Genomic DNA, 17,062 nt, shown 5'->3' on the forward strand with positions numbered 1-17,062 from the left:
CCCAAAGCCCAATTCGGAGCAGCAGTCACACACATACATGGATGATTTTCGTGCATGGACAGGAGAAAGACCAGCACCACAAGACGGATATTTATAATACGTACAGTAATATCTTGGCTGGTCAAGACTGTAGTATGGGCACCGACATGGAGCCAACGGTCTCAGCTGCTCAGTTTCTCGCCGTCCTGGACCATAAGCATTGGCAACAAGCTACGTGAGGACATGAGCATATACAAACTGCCCTTGAAAATGTCCAGACTGACGTTTGACTAAGCAATGCAAATCGATTTGTAGTCGGTCGAGTTGGAGCATCTTCGGGCAATGGCTGATGTTAACAAGTTTTTGTCTGTCATTCTTCTTCCTTCAATAACCGGTATCTATGCAAAAGCTCCTCGTTTGTTCATACCGACATCCCTCACTTCCACTGTCATGTTGCGAGTATTCTTAATACGATATGGAGTCTTGTCAGACTTCGGAGTCAAACCCTGGGAGGCGTATTTCGTTGCGGTCTTGTGGTATCCATTGCTACACGACACACACAATTCACATAGTAGAATCATGTCCAGCCCTTGATTGATTATACATACCTTTCAATGCTACGTCATAGTTGAAAGACTGTCTGATGTGTTCTCACCCCAAAAGATGTTCTGCCAGCGCACAGACTGGGGGTCCTTCCGAAAGAAGTCATGGTAAGATGGTGACCTTTCAGGGACTGCAACAACCTGGAAAGTGCCAACTATTTAAAATCATCAAGAATTCATCATCTGATTCCTCAAGGCCATTTAAAAGATTTGTGCTTATCTGTTGCGGCACAATTCAAAACAAGGGAATATGCTCCCAAAGCAAAGCGATGAAACCCAGGCTCTTCAACTTCACTGCTACCCATACCGCCATCTCTCCGATCCAGGGACTGCCAAAGCTGTGTCGACTTTGGTCCTCATCTCTACTCAACACTCCCTCGCAAGTATTCGATACGTATACTCCCGGACCTTCTCACTCGACGCATCACGCCGGCCTATGCAAGGACAGCGCCAAAGACGAAGACCGAAAAAAGGTTGTGGTCCGTTTTCAAGACTGTCTCTGCGATTCGCGAATTGAATAACACCCGGCCCTATTGCCTGCTGCTGGACAGAACTGGAGAGCCACACAAACGGGCTTTATATGCTTCATCACCCACTACACTCCAGCTGACAACATCTCACCAGCGCCAACTACAAAATGATTCTAAACGCAGTAAACACCCCTCACCTAGCCCAGACAAAAATTGAAATTGCTCTCGTACCTATCAGATTAAATGGAAACGAATACGACACCGCCCATGTCCCCAGCCAGCGAGGCAACGAACCCACCCGCTCCCACGGCATCAAAGCCTCACCGACCTTGGGCCTGTCTTCCCCATCTCTGAGTGCTACTTCTGGAGTATTTCTAGGAGTATTTGTATGAATCACTAAGATGAACCTTGAGCGCTGCAAAATGACATACACTCTTCGGCAGAAGAGGATGCCTGAGACGTTACTTCTAGGCTCACGCGAGTGTCCGACCGCTTTTGCCGCGACATCTGCCACAAAGGTTGAGCACGCAATTATTTGGTCGTTTCACCCTCCAGTTGCGTGCCCGGAATTAATTTATACGCCCGACAATTGGAGTCTTCCAACTTGGGGCGTGATAGGCATAAGGGGAACTAAATGTCAGATTCTTCACGGACAGGCCATCAGCTCCCGCTTTCTTAGGGATCACACACATCACAGCCACCACGAGAACATCAAAATGAACGGCAACAACATGTCTTGCGTTATCTAGTACACAGCGAAGCCGCAGGCGACCCCGCTCAAACACGTACACGTCCATCGCCGGACCCCTCATCGGGGACCCCACCAACCACCACCACCATTGCCTGCACGCATGCCCGCAATCACAGGGAAAAATCAAGGGAAAAAAAGTCTATCATCACCGCCCTTGAGTCGTTTGCGGTAAGGCACACACCGTCCCCAGCGCCGCCATCCTTTGCTTACTGAACCAAGAACCTGTTCTGCGGGATCTCCATTCGCCATGCCACTTTGTTGAAGGTTGTAGCGACAAGGTAGGGAAATGGGCCGGGCAGGTAAGCATCGGCAAAAGAGTTGATAAGACAACAACACAGTAGAAGATAGAGTTGTTACATGCCCTCGAAGTCGCCACCGAGGTCGTCCTCATCCAGGTCGCCCTCCTGTATCTCCTTCGCCATCTCACGTTCGCGCTCGCGTGCTTCTTGGGCGTTCTTGAGCTCGAGGCGGTGCTGGTTCATGGGGAATCGCATAGCCTGAAGAGATTGCGTTAGTAAACTGTCAGAAAAGCAGAAGGTAATCAGCATACCTTGACGCTCTCGTCGTGCAGAGCCAAGCACGCGCGAATTCTGTCGTGGAAGGCTTCACCGGGCTCCCGCGTAGCGTAGACGTCGCCGACCTCCTTGCTCTTCATATATCCGTGCTCGCGGTCCAGAGTGGCCTCAATGACACCGTCGCGGATGGCCTTGGCGACAATGTACTCGGCTGACTCCTCGCTGCCGAGATCGAGACGAATGCAAATGTCGCGCAGGGAGATGCGAGAGTATGACAGAGACATCATGCGGATACCGGTCTTGATGACATTCTGGCGGAGACGGAGGATCAGGCTGTAGGTGCCGTCGCGGCGGAAGGTATCGGCGTGGTCGGCGATGATCGTCTCGAAGTTCTGCACCTTGCCAACGCGAACGGCCTGGACGAGGAGGAAGTAGGGATGCAGAGCCAGCTCGAGGGTAGGCTGGCGGAAGGTGGAGCGCTCGGGGATGTCACCCATCAGCAGCTCGACGACAAGCAGCAGCTTGGTCGCAGTCTGGGAGAAGCCGACGGCGGCGGCGCTTGAGGGGGCCTTACGGGTCGCGGCCGTAAGGTGCTCGTGTGCCTCGGTGTATCTGAGCTGGATAGCGCGGATGCGTCCGAGGTAGTACAGGAATCGAGCAACCTGGTTGTTGGCAGCGTTCTCGGGGAACTGGGTGTGGGAGACGAGAAGATCGGCTTGCGCGATGTGGGACGTCAGCAAGTAGCTGCGAAGCAGCAACACGATAACCGAAGCTTGCGTGTCAATGTCCTTGCGGAGGACAGCAGTACGCAGAGCAGCGAGCAGGGTTGGCCTGATGGCAACGATCGGGGACTGGGGAGACGAGGGCTGGGGTGCAAGGTTCTCGCAGAACATTGAGTAGTAGAAGTAGACCTTGGCGGAGAGAGAGTCTAATGTGCGGCGGTTGAGGTTGTGGATGCGGTCGGTGAGCTGCTTGGAGAAGTCGGCTCCCAGCTGGAACTGCTTTGAGTCGTAGAGGTGGACCTGGATCAGAATGCCGAGGAAGATGTCAATCTCCGGGATGATCTCCTTTGCCTCCTTCTTCTGGCCGTTCTTGGCCGTCTTCGCGGGCTCGCTGTCGACTTCCATCTCGGGACCGCTAGAACGACCCAGGGGTACGTTCTCGCGGCCGATGGCAATCAGAAGCTGCTTGGCAACGTTTCCGGAGGCGACGGTCGCGGGGAAGGTCTCGACGATGGCCTGGGCAATGATGTCGGGGGTCAGGCGCTTGCGGATGGTCGAGATTGACCGCAGAGCTCGGAGGGTGAATCTGGCATCGAAGAGAACGACGGCGCGATCTAGCAGAGCAAAGTTGCTCTTGATGTCTGTTCATGGTCATTTGGTCAGTAAGGAGCTTCAGACGGCAGTGCACCGCAGGTATTCGGATGTGAAGCATTGCGTACCTGCTACAGCCTGCACCACAGGGTCGACCGTGACCTCTGCCTCATCCTTGCCCTCATCACCCATCTCAACGTCACCATCAACGTCACCAGCAGGAGCAGCGGCCTTCTTCGAAGGGGGAACGACCACAGTCATCTCCTCGTCGCCGTCCTTGGCGGCCTTCTTGCTCTTGTTCTTTGCCTCGTCCTTCTTGTTGTTCTGGACGCCGTTCTCGAGGGGCTCCTTCCCGTTGCGCGAGGGTGTTTTGCCCGGCATATCTGCTCAGTGGGCCAGCTGTAGGTGTGTATGTGGAAGTGTTCCGGGTGCCGTCTGGGGTGGCAGCGGTCGGTTATCGGTCGTGATGTCGCGCCCGGGGAAGAGGGAGCGAGGTGGGTGTTGTTTTGCGTAGATACGGAGCCCCGTCAGGTGTCTCGTACCGGAAGGATTGGGTGGGAAAGTCAGGTGACAGAGGTCGGAGTTGAAGAGTGTACGCAGTTGGAAGCCGGAGCTCTGTCGGAGTCGGCGTTCGCTGATGGGAATGGGTGGTTGTTGTTTGGCCGTTTGCCTCGTGATGCAAGAAGGTCCGATGGAGGAGAGCTCAAAGATTGAATACCTGAGGCTTGGGCTACTGCTGCTGCTGCTGCTGCTGCACTCAGGCCCTTGGGGCGACGACACCTAGCAGAGGTCACGGTACTCTGTTGGGGTGGGATGTGTACACGTGAGTCACGCTAGCTTAGGTGCGGATACGGCGCACTTGGTTGTACCCCTCTTGTACCTTAGCTAAGCGAGTGAGATTGCCGGGCCTGCTGGGAGCGTGGAGCACCATGCCCAAAACCGAAAGGGAAGTAAAGGCCACACGGGTCCCAGGCGCGAGTGACGTTGTCGATGCTGCCTGCTTGTGCCTGCCCTTTTGCTTTCGTGCCACTTGTGCAGCTCTCAGCTGGAATTATGTAATTATTCACAAGCCTGTCTTTGCACAACTCAACCACCGCACTCGACAGCGACCAACTGCAATTATTATTACTCAGCATACAACTAACTGACACTGAGCTCCCCATCTTATGGCTGCGCTAACAATTCAATCGCCTTCGTGTTGAGCATTGGCCCAACGTCCCCAGCATGAACACCCAAGGGCTTTCGCATATTGAACCCAGATTCGTCCTTCAAGACGAATAATGCGACATTCTCTGCCTTCGTCCAAAGATGAGAGACCACATGTACGAAATGCGGCGCCACCTGCATGTCTGTTTGTGATCTCCGACCGAATCCGGACTATTGCTATTCTCTCCCTTGCGGACGTCTGGGCGGCCCGGCGATGTCCACGCAGCCGCTTGTTACCAGCTGGACGATGTCGTGATCCAGCTTACTCATGGCATCTACATTGCTGGACGTTGATCCAGAACAGGGCTTGCATATACTTATTACAATGAAGCTTGATTCACTTTGATGGGATGCGTCCTAATCTGTGATCAATTTCGGGTATAGCCTACACTGAAAAAGGTGCCTCGTAGCAACCACGACGTTGAAATGTCGCCAAAGGACCACCTGTATTTCCCGAAACGCCTCATCATGTCCTCCAATCCGTGCCATAAAAACCCTGATAATTCCAAGTGCGCAAACGATGTACGAAATGGGATCCTTGGCCTACTACTTCCAGCTGATTTCCATCGAGAGGTTGTCGTGAGGTTGGGTAAAAGAGCCGTTCTGGCCGTCGTTCGTGACAGGGTACTGAATCAGCTCCGGGCCACTGACCTGCTGCCGAGTCTGGCTTTGAGGCTGGCTCTTGAGTGGAGCCTTTTTGGTAGGAGAAGGAGACTTTTGCGACCTGGCCTTGACCGGAGTACCGCTCTTCGAAGAGGCCTTGGTAGGAGTGCCATTCTTCGAGGGAGACTTGGTTGCCATGCTCTTGGAGCCCTTGGAGCCGGAGGTGGTCTTGGATGAACCCTTGACTGGGGAGCTTCCCCGAGACGAAGCTCCATCACTGCAATCTCCCTCTTCGTCTTCGAAGAACCGGACACTCTTGGCCACACCACACATGTTAGGGTTGCGCTTCTTCTTCTTCTTGTTGTCCTTCATCGCCGACTTTGGTTCCTGGCAAGGCTGGTCCTACTCGCCCTTACCGGAGGTGACCTTTGCCGCTTGAATGGCGCTCATCTTGGTGATCCAGGCCGTGGAAGGCTGGAACTTGCGAACAGCGCGCAATTCGTCGGATGAGTAGCCGGGCACACGGATGTTGTAGGTGCGCTCAAGCACGAGCTGGATGTCGCGAATCTCGAGGACCTTGGATCCGCGCTCCTTAGCGTTGCGGCAGGCGGTCTCAAGGACGTTGTCGACGAAGCTGTCAGCCATGGTCAAGACGCTCTGGAATGATGTCAGAATTGTAAGCTCATAATTTGTTCGAAAACGTACCTCTTCAACTTCGGGCATCAACATGTTGTTGTCCTGACTCTCGCCGGTTCCGCCACAGACCTGGCGGACGAGCTCATCGAGCTTCTTCTTGCTGAGAACGTGGTCGCCTTCGGCCTCATGCTGGTAGGCTGGAATCTTGGCCATCGCGGGCTGGCCCATGACACCACCGGCAATGCCACTACCTCCGGTATAGGTAGGGCGGCCTGCTCCAGCACCACCACTCATTGCCACAGGCTGCGGGACGGCAGTCGCCTTTTCGGGAAGCTGCTTCGGGATCGGGAGCTTGGACTGCAGCGTCTGCGTGGGCTGAGTCGGATGGGCATGTTGGTTGTTGGCACCCATGATGACTCCCTGTGCGCCGGCAGATCCGGGGGTGTTGTTAGGCTGTTGCTGGATAGGAATCGCAACCTGCGAGTTCACACGCTGGTTTGCGCGCGAGACTGCAGCAGAGTGCGAGAGAGCTTGGCCATTCGCCAGAGGAGCGGCAGACTGGGGAGTCGCGACGCGGTTCTGGGTGGGAGTGCCTGCCGAGGGAAGTCCGCCTCCAGCAGATACGGAAGCGATGGCTGTATTGACGGGAGGAGGGTGAGGCTGTTGCTGACCTTGGGGAGCCATGGCTTGCTGCTGCTGGTGTTGTTGCGGTGCGACAGTGGCAGGTTGTTGAGGTTGCGCGGGTTGAGTAGTCGGAGTGGGAGCCGACGGGGTGGGTGCTTGAGCTTGGGCAGGTGCCTGGTGTTGCTGCTGCTGCTGTTGTTGCGCTTGCTGCTGAGCCGCCTGCTGTTGCGCCTGCTGTTGTTGCTGGGCCTGGTGTGCCTGTTGCGCCTGCTGGTTCTTGGGAGTTGCACGTCCGGCGGCGGCAGCTGCCATTTGCTGATTTTTCGCAGCCTCGATAGCTGCATTCACCGCCGTGTTTTGGGTTTGCATCGAAGGGGTACCCGCCTGGGCAGGCACCGGGCTGGCCTGCGCACCTGCCTGGGTCGCCGGAGTCTGCGCGGTAGCCACGGCCGGACTGGGTTGCGGCTGTTGCTGCTGGGCCTGTTGCTGAGCTTGCTGCTGCTGCTGTTGAGCTTGCTGTTGCTGTTGCGGTGGCCGAGCGGCTCCTTGGGCACCAGCAGCAGCCTGACCAGCGAGGGCAGCGCGCTGCTTGTTGATGTTTTCTTGACTCTTACGAAAACCGTCGACAAACTTGTGCGCCTCCTGGTACATCTTGTGAGCATGCTCTCGGCGGATCTGAATCTGCTTCAGCTCTTCCGCGCTGTACGGCGATCCCCTGTCCTGCCTCTCCTTGATGATGGTGTCGATGCGCTTCATCTGGTTTCCGTTATTGTCCATCTGCATCAACGCTCTCAAGTACTTGGCCTTGAAGTCGTTCGACCATCGCTGCGCCGCCTCGGCGCCCTTCTCGGAGATCGTCATCGGCGGGTTGAATGTCATCTGGCGGATGTGCGCCAGAATGTGCTCCGGGAATTGGGAAGGGGTCGACTGCGGCTGTTGGGCAGCGGCGGGAGTCGGTGCGGCGGCGGGAGCGGGCGCTGGTGTAGGGGCATGTGCCGGCTCTGCGGTTGCCGACGGTGTGCTTTCGGTCTTTGGCTCTGTCTTGACAGTCACGCCGCCTGCGTTCTGGCTCGCGGTCTGCTGCTGAGCTTGCGGCTGTGCCTGTTGGGGTTGTTGCTGGGGCGTGGGCGCCTGGGCAGCCTGGGTCTGCTGAGATTGCTGGCCGGCTTGCTGTGGTTGTTGCTGCTGGGCAGCCTGCTGGGCTTGCTGCTGTTGTTGGACTTGCAACCTACGCTGCTGAAGCTTATTCAGAAGCATCTTGGTGAAGTCCTGGATTTTCTTCTTAGCATCTTGATGCTGGGCCGAGTCTTCGGGGTGGTTCTCGAAATGGTTCCAAAGCTGACGAAGGCCGCGCTCGTATTTTGCTTTCTCTTCATCGTTGAGGATCGGCAGGTTTCGCATCATCTCGGGACGATACATTGGAGCCTGTCGCTGGGCTCCGGGTCCGGCTTGACCGGCCGCAGCGCCTTGCTGGCCCGCCTGGCCTTGATTGTTCATCGCGGTATCGTGGGATCGGTTTGGAGGAGGTTGGGTAGGTTTCTATCGGGATTGGAGGCTACAAGTTCGAAATTTTCTTAAATACGGCTCTACAATGATCTAACCAGAAATGGGTTATCGTGGTTCAAGCGGGGAATAAAATTTGATAACATGCAGAGCGCGAAGCTGAAGGGGTAAGTAAGAATTGTCGTGAACTCTGCGGTTGAAGTTGCGACAAGGCGACAGACGCGAAGCTGGAAAGTTCCGCGTGGAGCGGTCCGGACCCCTGTGATTGGTCAGAGCGCGCTCCTCCAGGCTCCGCTGTCTTGCCGGCCGGTGCCAGCTTGCTAACACCGAAAGCTTGAACCCAGTCATCACTTCAGCATGGTTCTTTGGAGGTCAACTTTGTCACTAGCATGAGATGCAGCTGGAAGGTCTTGGATTGCTACATGTTTTGTCGTCCCTTTTCTCCACTTGGGGAGAGATAGCTTTGAGGGGCTTGGATATGCCATCCAGTGTGATGGACACGGGGCCCTTAATCCATAGGTTAGGTCCTGTCACAATGTCCAGCGGATCAATGTTTCGGCCGAGTCATCGGATGCGACGATATAATGGCCAACCTTTCTACCTGTTCAGACTGTTTTCAACATGCTAGTTTCTGCAATGACACATCGCCGAGAACCACTGCAGCTTGCATGCACTTGTTTTTCAGTACACTGGGTCGCTTACATCGACTTGATCGTTGCAAAAGCCAAATGGTGCTCAGAATACGTGGCTAGGTACCTTAGTTGATATGATCATGCCCAGATTCGACCATGAAAATATCACCAGGGCTTGAGAAACTTCAATCAGGGATGTGAAAAGCTGCTCTTTGCATTTCCCTACCGGACAGGGTATCCATGATGGACTGATGGGCAATCTGTCAAGTGAGATATGTTTGGCTTCAAGCATGGTTTCGGGAGCTACCTTTTCCAGCTTCGCCAGTGCCTTGGCTAGAAACCATGGAGGATTTCATTGAGTAAGAGCCGCAAACCATCCTTCGCATTCTTGTCTTTCCATAAGAAGCAGGCTTCTCGAAGGTGTCGGCCCCAGTCCCAAACCCACGACTGCTAAATAGGGCGTGGAGAGACCGGAAACACGTCTGCGCTGGTCGTCCTGCGGGAGGCCCGCCGGACCTGCAGATGGATGGATCCCCAAGACCATCCACTCTGGCGCGAAGTCGCCATGCGCAATTGCGCAACCCAACGATGGCCGCATGAGGCCAGTGCAGGGGGTGCCAGCGCGGTGAGACTAGAGAATGGGGGTACTATGCCCTAACGCAGGCGGCGGAACGAAGGAAGACGATATGCATCGTGGAAAAATTCGTCGCGACAACGAGAGGGATGGGCAGCAGCAGCAGCCGCCGCCAGCAGAGTAAGATGGACGGATGGACGGATGGACGGACGGAGAGTCTTCATGGCGGCCCAATCCACCAGTCTATTCGCCGAGGGACGGACCGAGAGCTGTCGTCCCCATTCCCGGTTCCTATCCCGTCGTCCGAGTGTCATCCGTCAGTCAACTGAACTACGTAGTACGGATACGTATTCATGGTTTGACGATGTTGTTCAGCCCAGGGCGATGGGCTGGGTTGGGTTGGGTAAGGGATCTTCTTCCTCAGCAAGGAATGGAAAAAGGCTAAGAAGAGGGGCCGTCAGCGTTGGGTGACAGGGGTCAGTCGCCATCATCACAGCGACGGGAGTGCCTACCTTTACGCATCCTCCGACGTGATGATTATCCAAACATGGAAGATGACCTGGCTCCAATGGCTGGAGACGTGGGAAACGAGACACTGGAAAGGAAGGCAAGTGCAAGCTCAAACGTGGCTTAGTGAGTTGCCGTCGGCTCAAGTTACACCACGTCGAGGCCCGACGCGAAGGGGCCGTTGCCGTTGCTCTTGCCGTTGCGGCTGCCCTCAGTCTCCCGTCTACACCAGAAAGGGAAGTCGAGACAGACCGAGACACCTTCTAGAAACCGCCCCCCAGATGTTGCGGCGCCCCTTCCTTCCTTCCACTCTGACGCCAGAATTCTGCGTGTATTCCTCCTGACCGCCTTCATGTTCTTTTTCCTCTTTCTCTCTCTGCAAGGCTCCCTCTGCCTCTCCACACGAATCCCACTCGGCCACCTCACCCCTCACTTCTGGTTTTTTTTTCGTCCCTCTCACTGATGGTGGTGGTGGTGCATTGTGTTAGCTGCTGCAAGTGCTGCAAGTCCCAGCTGCAACACGACCGAAAAACCTGCACGACGATTGGGAACAGCGCCATCGCAATCGACCCTCCGTCCCCGACTCGAACCCTCGTTCATTGGGCACAAGTGCTGCTACCCAGCCTACCCTTTTTCCAACCTGTCTGTATCTAATCTATTTTTCCCAGTCGTTTGTTTCGCTCGTCTCCATACCGTCGGTCCAATGCCCATCACGTCCCGCTTGTGGCTAAATCCTGTGACGCCGCATTCCCTGTCGCTGGAGACTGCGGGAAGCAGGTAGCCTCACCGATGAATTCGCTCAGCACGTCTCTTCCAGACGTTGACCGAGCAAGCTGCCAAGGACACGAGTCGTCAACATGAGCATTGGACACATGTCTTCTTGGGCTTCGAGGGTTGAGGCCCGCTGCCTGCTACAATGCCACTGCTGCTACGGATACATCCCACGACATGGGAATACACTGCAGCAGGCGACGCACTAACAGTAGCTGCGTCCCGATAAGGCCAATGACCATGATCCCGGCCGTTAATGTGTGGCGTCGATAGGGCCAGAGGCGGACAACGGAAAGCCTCAGACACACTCGACAATTCGAAGGAGCCTCGAACCAAAGACATTGTCAAGTTGTCAAGCCGAAAAAAAAAAGTAACAAGAAATCGCCAATGGTTCGGCGATCCGGCCACCAGTACAACGATCTACTCTTCCCCTCCACACCTCTCGCCCCTCCAGTTACCCCTCCCTCCACTCCGTCCCGGTCCTCGCCCTCTCACTCTCGAGACTCGATTGGATGTCTTCCCGCAGTCCGTCTCCCCCGATCCAGCCCAGTCCAGCCGACCAACCAGTCATCCAGTCAGGGCCCCCAGCATGCAAGCCTAGCAAACTCGCAAGAACCCGCCGCTGCGGCATACGCAAATGCGTGAGGGCACACCATACGCCGTGACGCCCACACACATGCCAATTTTCTCTCAATTGCGGGATACACACGGCTTGACGGTTAGACCAGGGAGTCCTGGAGCATTGCTGCCCAAAGGCTCGAACTTGCGTTGCGGCGCCCCGCGAGACTGCGCAAGAGAGGGACCACCACCGGCCACGCCCACGCCCACGTCCAACCCCAACCGCCGGTCACGCACAACACTTTTGCAACGAGAACTTTTTTCCCATTTCTTTTTGCTTCTGATAGGAAGACCAGCGAGAGACCAAAGGCCCGTTACAGTCATTTTGCGATACGTACCATCTGCAGCAAAATATGGGGGACCACCAGAGGCGCCAACAGACCCAGCAGCAGAAGGACCATGACCAGCACCCACCAAACCAAGAGAGAGGCTCATCTGCCCACCGCCGGCTGGCTGGCTGGCCACTGGATCCTCCGACTTCTTGCTGCATGGCATGGCATGGACATGGTACGGCTGCAGTGAGCGCACATGTGCGATGATTCTTTTTTAATTCTTAATCCTCCTCTGTCCCACGCCCTCGAGAAATTCTCCTCTCTTTTTCCCTTTCTCCTTCGTCGTTGACACATGTCTACCTCCCCCGGACCGTCGCCATCTGCTATCACACTTGCGATTCCGCGTCTCGTCCCCTTTGCTTGGTCAGTCGAAGACTGAACGACAGATAGCATAAAGGGGCAATCCGTGAGAAAACACGGATTATATCAGCCATACCTATAAGACCGGACGGCCTAGTTGCGCCATCGAAGCCGCCTGTCCTATCACGGAACAACCAGCACCCCTCTCCGAATCGATTCAGCCATCAAGGAGACACCGAACGCCGTGAGACTCCTTCTCACACCCCGGTAGCTCGGACGTCCATATCCATCGCCATTCACGGCTGAGATCCAGGAATTATAGAACAGATCCCCTTCGGCGGTCCGTCTGCTGGCTCTCATTCCGCTTGAGGCGCCAACTCAGCAGCTACAAGCAGACCCTCAGGTTTCGGGAATCTTTGCATCCCGCGAGGCGCCCATTACCCGGCACTGAGTTGCTATCTTGGTTTCCTTCTTGTCATCTAGTACTGCCTCTTGCGGTATTCATCCCACCCTCCGACATAACAACTCACATCCGACAAATTCCAGAGCTCTTGCTTTACCCGGGTCCCCCACGCTTGTCTTCGACACTTTCCCCAACTAGTTTCATCCAATTACCTTGTTCAAGGCCATCATCGGAGCTCGCCTTGACCATACCATTGCTTTTGCTCGCGTGCACATAGCACTGCTGCTTCTCTCCTCTCTCGTCAGCCATTTCGCGCTGCTCTACTGCAACCTTCTGAACAAGGACCAGCCCTTGTCGCCCAGGACGAAGGCCGTCCTATCGTCACCGCCCGCCCGATTTTCGTTGTCCCCACAGCCGGGATCCCGCACCTTGTTCCCCGAAACATTCATTCCTCTCCGTTTCTCTGCCTTTGTCTCTCTCGGGGGCCAGCGAGCAGGACTGAGACGTGGGACTGGGATTCGAGGGACCATCTTCGGCGCCGCCAATCGTTCGTCCGCCATTGGCACTTTGCACCCATTCCACAAAGGCGCATCCCGTGCTCTCCAGGCGCAATCCGGACATCCAGCAGCGCCCTGCTCCCTCTTCTCGAATTTCCCCCGAGATCTATCATGACAACCTATAGCGACCAACGAATATCCTCTTCTCCTTGTCGGAGGTTTCTACTTTGGGTGTTGACGCCTTGACTTGTTACAACTTGCTCACTGTCACTCTCACCACACCTACTCACCGCACATCCACACCACATCAACCGCACCTCCATCTACCGGCCATCGCTAGCGGGAAGCTGATCTGATCCATCCCATTTCCCCCGCCAATTCCCTTCTTCCCCACACCAACGACCAAAAAAAGGCCCAGTCCCCAAGTAGAGGCCCCGATCCGTGAGATCAACACCCAGAAGAAAAAAAGACTGCCGGGACGGCGATCTCTCACAACAGTCCTCGAACCCTCAACATCGCGACCCCCTCGTCAAATAACCTCAATTGCATTTGGTCAGGCTGCGTCAACGATATGCCATCACGCAGGACACGGCCATCAACGCCCAGCATGATGCTGGGTCCTCTCGGGGGCCCGAACTCACCGCCCCATTCTCCTACCTCCGCCGCGCCGGCGATGCTTCAACACAAGTACGCCGCTCGCCATTTGCCACCGTCCGGTATTCAGCCCACAGGCAACGGCCATCAATTCAGCTTTACTCCTTCGAATCGCTTTGCACAGCTATCACCTCGCACGTCATCTGAAGATTCCGACGAAGAATCCGAATCCGAATCCGACTCTGATGAGAGCGAACTTCCACAAGCACCTCAGGCAAAATCTGAGGATGAAGAGGATGATAGCGACGATGAGGAAAGTGAAGACGATAGCGATGATGACGCAGACGATGAAGACGAGGACGTGCCCATGATGGCTCCTCCTCCTCCAGCTCTCATGTCAGCTCCAATGCGGGCACCAATACGAGCACCTTCGCGCCCGCCAATGCACCAGAGCATGGCTGTCGACAGCAGTTCCGAAGAGGAGTCGGACGATGAGGAAGACGCAGAAGACGAAGAAGGAGACGATGAAGAGTCCGAAGAGGATTCGGAATCTTCAGACTCTGACTCGGAAATGCTGCCTCACGCCCCAGAAGCGCCCCCGATTCCCCGCCCGGCCCCCGCCGCCGTCGCTGCTGCTGCATCAGTCGCAGCACCAGCGCTGCACGTGAAGGCGAATTTCACCGTCGAAGAAATGTCTGACTTCGATCCCATGGACCAAGATCGCGACGGAATCATGGCGCCTTCGGGCTACTCCTCTCCAGCGTCCGCCCGCTCCCGCTCCCGCGCTCCGGTTGCCGCCCCGAAGCCCGACCCGACTTCCCGGTTGGCACGAGAATTTGACCACCTCAACTTTCCCAGCTCGGACTCAGAATCCGAGGATCTGGATGCAGACGAGGCACATGAAGAATTCATTCGTGTGCAGCGCACATTGCGAATGCTCAGGCGCCGAACTCACGGGTCAAGCATTGGCAAGCGGACCATATCGGAGCGCAGCGAATCTGATCACGAGGATATGCCTCTCGACCCCGACGCCGTAGGCTCCAGCGCAAGGAGACTACGACGCCGTGTGGGTGATCAATCAGTCCGCCGAAGCTTCATCTTGCAATTCCAAGACCCCCCACCCCCGCGCATCGACGAACTCGACGAGCCGGATAGCGAGGTGGAGGGAATCTTTTTTTGCGATCACGAGACACTCGCGAGGGAATTGCCGTATTATTCCATTGAGATCATTGAGTATGAGTCTCCCAGCCCAACCAGCCCTCGCAGCCCGTGAACAATATTCGTTTTGGCACGCGATATATATACGTTTAGCACCCAAAACGGTGCGTCACATTCAGTCGGACGCTATCAGACCGACGCAAACAATGATATACCTACAATGAACATGCGGGGATAGAATGACGAACAACAACGACGATGATGACGGAATGACGCAAGGTCTCAATGACATTGTTTTTATCTTTCTCTGATGTTTCTCCTGCTCTGGCACCAAAATTTATCGATACCTTTCACGATACTTAGACGTTTTTGCATCGGAAGGACACACAACAGCGCGGAGTAGCATGTTCTGTATGAAGGATGTTTTTTTCATGATAGAAACGGTATACGTAGAAGAGCCTCATGGTTCTGATGATATGAATGCCCATGGAATTTTTACCACATGTCTTGACCCTCACCGCCCGCCGTAGCCTTGTGAGGACGACTGCCGAGTCTAACGTCCAGCTCAGCCACCTGAAGCTATCGAAACGTTTCCCGAAGTCCGGTGGTGTCTAGACCGGGCGCGCGGGAGAGGTGGGTGGAGGCCAAAAAAATGGCGGCGTTATCTAGGCGGTGTGTTTTATGGTGGGAGGGAGGGACGGGGTGAGTGGTCGATGACGTGCAGCGGATCAGCGTAGCGTAGCGGGATGGATGGCGAAAGGGAGGGAACATGTGTTTGTGCGTGTGTGTGTGTGAGCATGTGTTGTGCAGTGTCTATCTGGGCTCTGCTAAGGCGATTTCCACTCACACCTGGACCTGCGCGGAACGGCGAGAACCATCCGGCTTGGGAGGGCGCGGGAGGGGGAGAACGGACATTGGGCAGGCTGGTATCTGATTGGCTTTGTGAATTCTCGGTGACGGGAGATGATTCTACTGGATGCCTGTCTGGCTGTGTGATGATTCGAGACCGCGGGATGCAGGCGAGAGGGGCTTCTTTCGGGGGCCGGGCGAGTTGGAGATGGGGGGGGCCACTGTCAGCACGTGTTTGTTGACGAATGCTGGAGCAGGCTCTCGAATCGTATGCTGCGAAACTAAGACACCGTGAGATTCTGTAGGTGTGTAGCGTGTACGTGAGATTGTTTACATTGCTGACGATTGTGGATGATGGGAGTGGGTGGGTGAGGGCCATTCGGAGCAGGCGGAAGAGGAGGGAGTTTCGGGTTCTGGGGCCGTGGTGCGGAAACGGCGGTCTGGTGCTGGCGGGCTGGGGACGTGTGGGGCTGCGGGCTCGGAGGGCCACGGGAGGAGGCGGTCGGGGGGGCGGGATATGGGGAAGGGACAACGTGGGATGGGGGGTTTGGGGGCTTGTTTGGTGACGTGTATAGGGGGAGAAGGTCTAGAACTTGGACCCTTGGGTGATGCGGTGTGTTGTTGTTTGTGTTTTGGCTTGGCGTGAGGTGGTCTCGACAACGTTAAGCTGGTGTCATGCAGGAGTGCATGTAGCGGGAGTGACTCGGGTTCTGGGGACCGCTGGATGAACTGGCAGTATAAAGTCTTTCACGATGGCCACTAAATTGATTCAATAAACCAGAACGAATGTTACTTGTTTGTGCGGAAGTTTCGTTACGAACACAGGTCAGATCTACGAGGAGGTTTGTTTGTTTGTTTTGTATTTAACGCCGTGGCGGCAAGGGCGCAGCCGCCCTTGCGGCCGACCTCCCGAAGGGTATGTGGCGTGGAGGGCCGTAGGTTCTCGCTATATACTATACAGTACACGCTGTCCCTCCCGTCCTCCAGATCTTACTCGTGAGTCACTTCCGTGTTCTATCCATCCCTAGTTCCCACTGGTGCCCTAGTTCCGTTATAGTAGTCTGGTCTCCCCTATGAGGTAGACTTTTGTTCGGAGTATAGGTTATGGCCTATCTCTCAGTACTGCGGGCAGATCTTCTGGAAGAAGTTTGTCACGCTAAGGAAGGCCTGGAAGCCTTCATGGTCAGTGATTAGCCCCTTGAAGTAGCGCTCAAGAGATCCTATAGGTCCTATAGGCTCTTGGCGACCATAAGGGTAGAGGGTAGGCCACTGTTGCCTCCTCACTAAGGTCTTTCGGCAGTAGACCAGATGGTCTACTTCCTTAGCCTCCCCGCAAGAGCAGGTGAGCAGTGCTTCTGTATGGTCGAAGCGTTGATGATACTGTTCGAAGTCCCCATGGCCTGATCGGGCTGCTAGGAGATGATGTACGATTACCCGTGGTAAGGCTAGTTCAGGGGGGCAGGCCAGGGTAGCCTTAAGCCCTAGTTGTATATAGCGAGAGGCTGCCTCTTGCCTCCACCATTTCCCATACTGGTGTCGTTTACGCTCTTGAGCAAGCCGCTTGATCCCTGCTAGGGTAGCTAGTAGGCCTCTGGGGACTGGTAGCGTTGTACCCTCCTTAGCTA

The 17,062-nt window shown here is 55.5% G+C and overlaps 4 protein-coding genes across 4 annotated transcripts; 1 reads left to right on the plus strand and 3 right to left on the minus strand.

Moving 5' to 3' along the window:
• Nucleotides 1-2,155: 2,155 nt before the first annotated feature.
• rpn3 (putative 26S proteasome regulatory subunit rpn3) lies at nt 2,156-4,011 on the minus strand (the record flags this gene model as incomplete). The annotated part of the gene is made up of 3 exons (XM_032027357.1): nt 2,156-2,299; nt 2,353-3,680; nt 3,759-4,011. 3 exons carry the CDS (start codon nt 4,009-4,011, stop codon nt 2,156-2,158), a joined length of 1,725 nt encoding a protein of 574 aa, XP_031876263.1.
• A 1,371-nt stretch (nt 4,012-5,382) lies between these two features.
• CGGC5_v008047 (uncharacterized protein) lies at nt 5,383-5,811 on the minus strand (the record flags this gene model as incomplete). The annotated part of the gene is made up of 1 exon (XM_032027358.1): nt 5,383-5,811. One exon carries the CDS (start codon nt 5,809-5,811, stop codon nt 5,383-5,385), a length of 429 nt encoding a protein of 142 aa, XP_031876283.1.
• A 30-nt stretch (nt 5,812-5,841) lies between these two features.
• Nucleotides 5,842-8,196, minus strand: TAF12 (Transcription initiation factor TFIID subunit 12; the record flags this gene model as incomplete). Its single annotated transcript, XM_032027359.2, has 2 exons — nt 5,842-6,096; nt 6,145-8,196. 2 exons carry the CDS (start codon nt 8,194-8,196, stop codon nt 5,842-5,844), a joined length of 2,307 nt encoding a protein of 768 aa, XP_031876276.2.
• Nucleotides 8,197-13,443: 5,247 nt separating this feature from the next.
• CGGC5_v008049 (uncharacterized protein) lies at nt 13,444-14,703 on the plus strand (the record flags this gene model as incomplete). The annotated part of the gene is made up of 1 exon (XM_032027360.1): nt 13,444-14,703. The coding sequence occupies one exon, from the start codon at nt 13,444-13,446 to the stop codon at nt 14,701-14,703; it is 1,260 nt and encodes a 419-aa protein (XP_031876262.1).
• Between the last annotated feature and the right edge of the window lie 2,359 nt (nt 14,704-17,062).

Source organism: Colletotrichum fructicola, assembly GCF_000319635.2.
Source record: "Colletotrichum fructicola Nara gc5 chromosome Unknown KSG_Nara_v1_contig04, whole genome shotgun sequence".
NCBI lineage: Eukaryota > Fungi > Ascomycota > Sordariomycetes > Glomerellales > Glomerellaceae > Colletotrichum > Colletotrichum fructicola.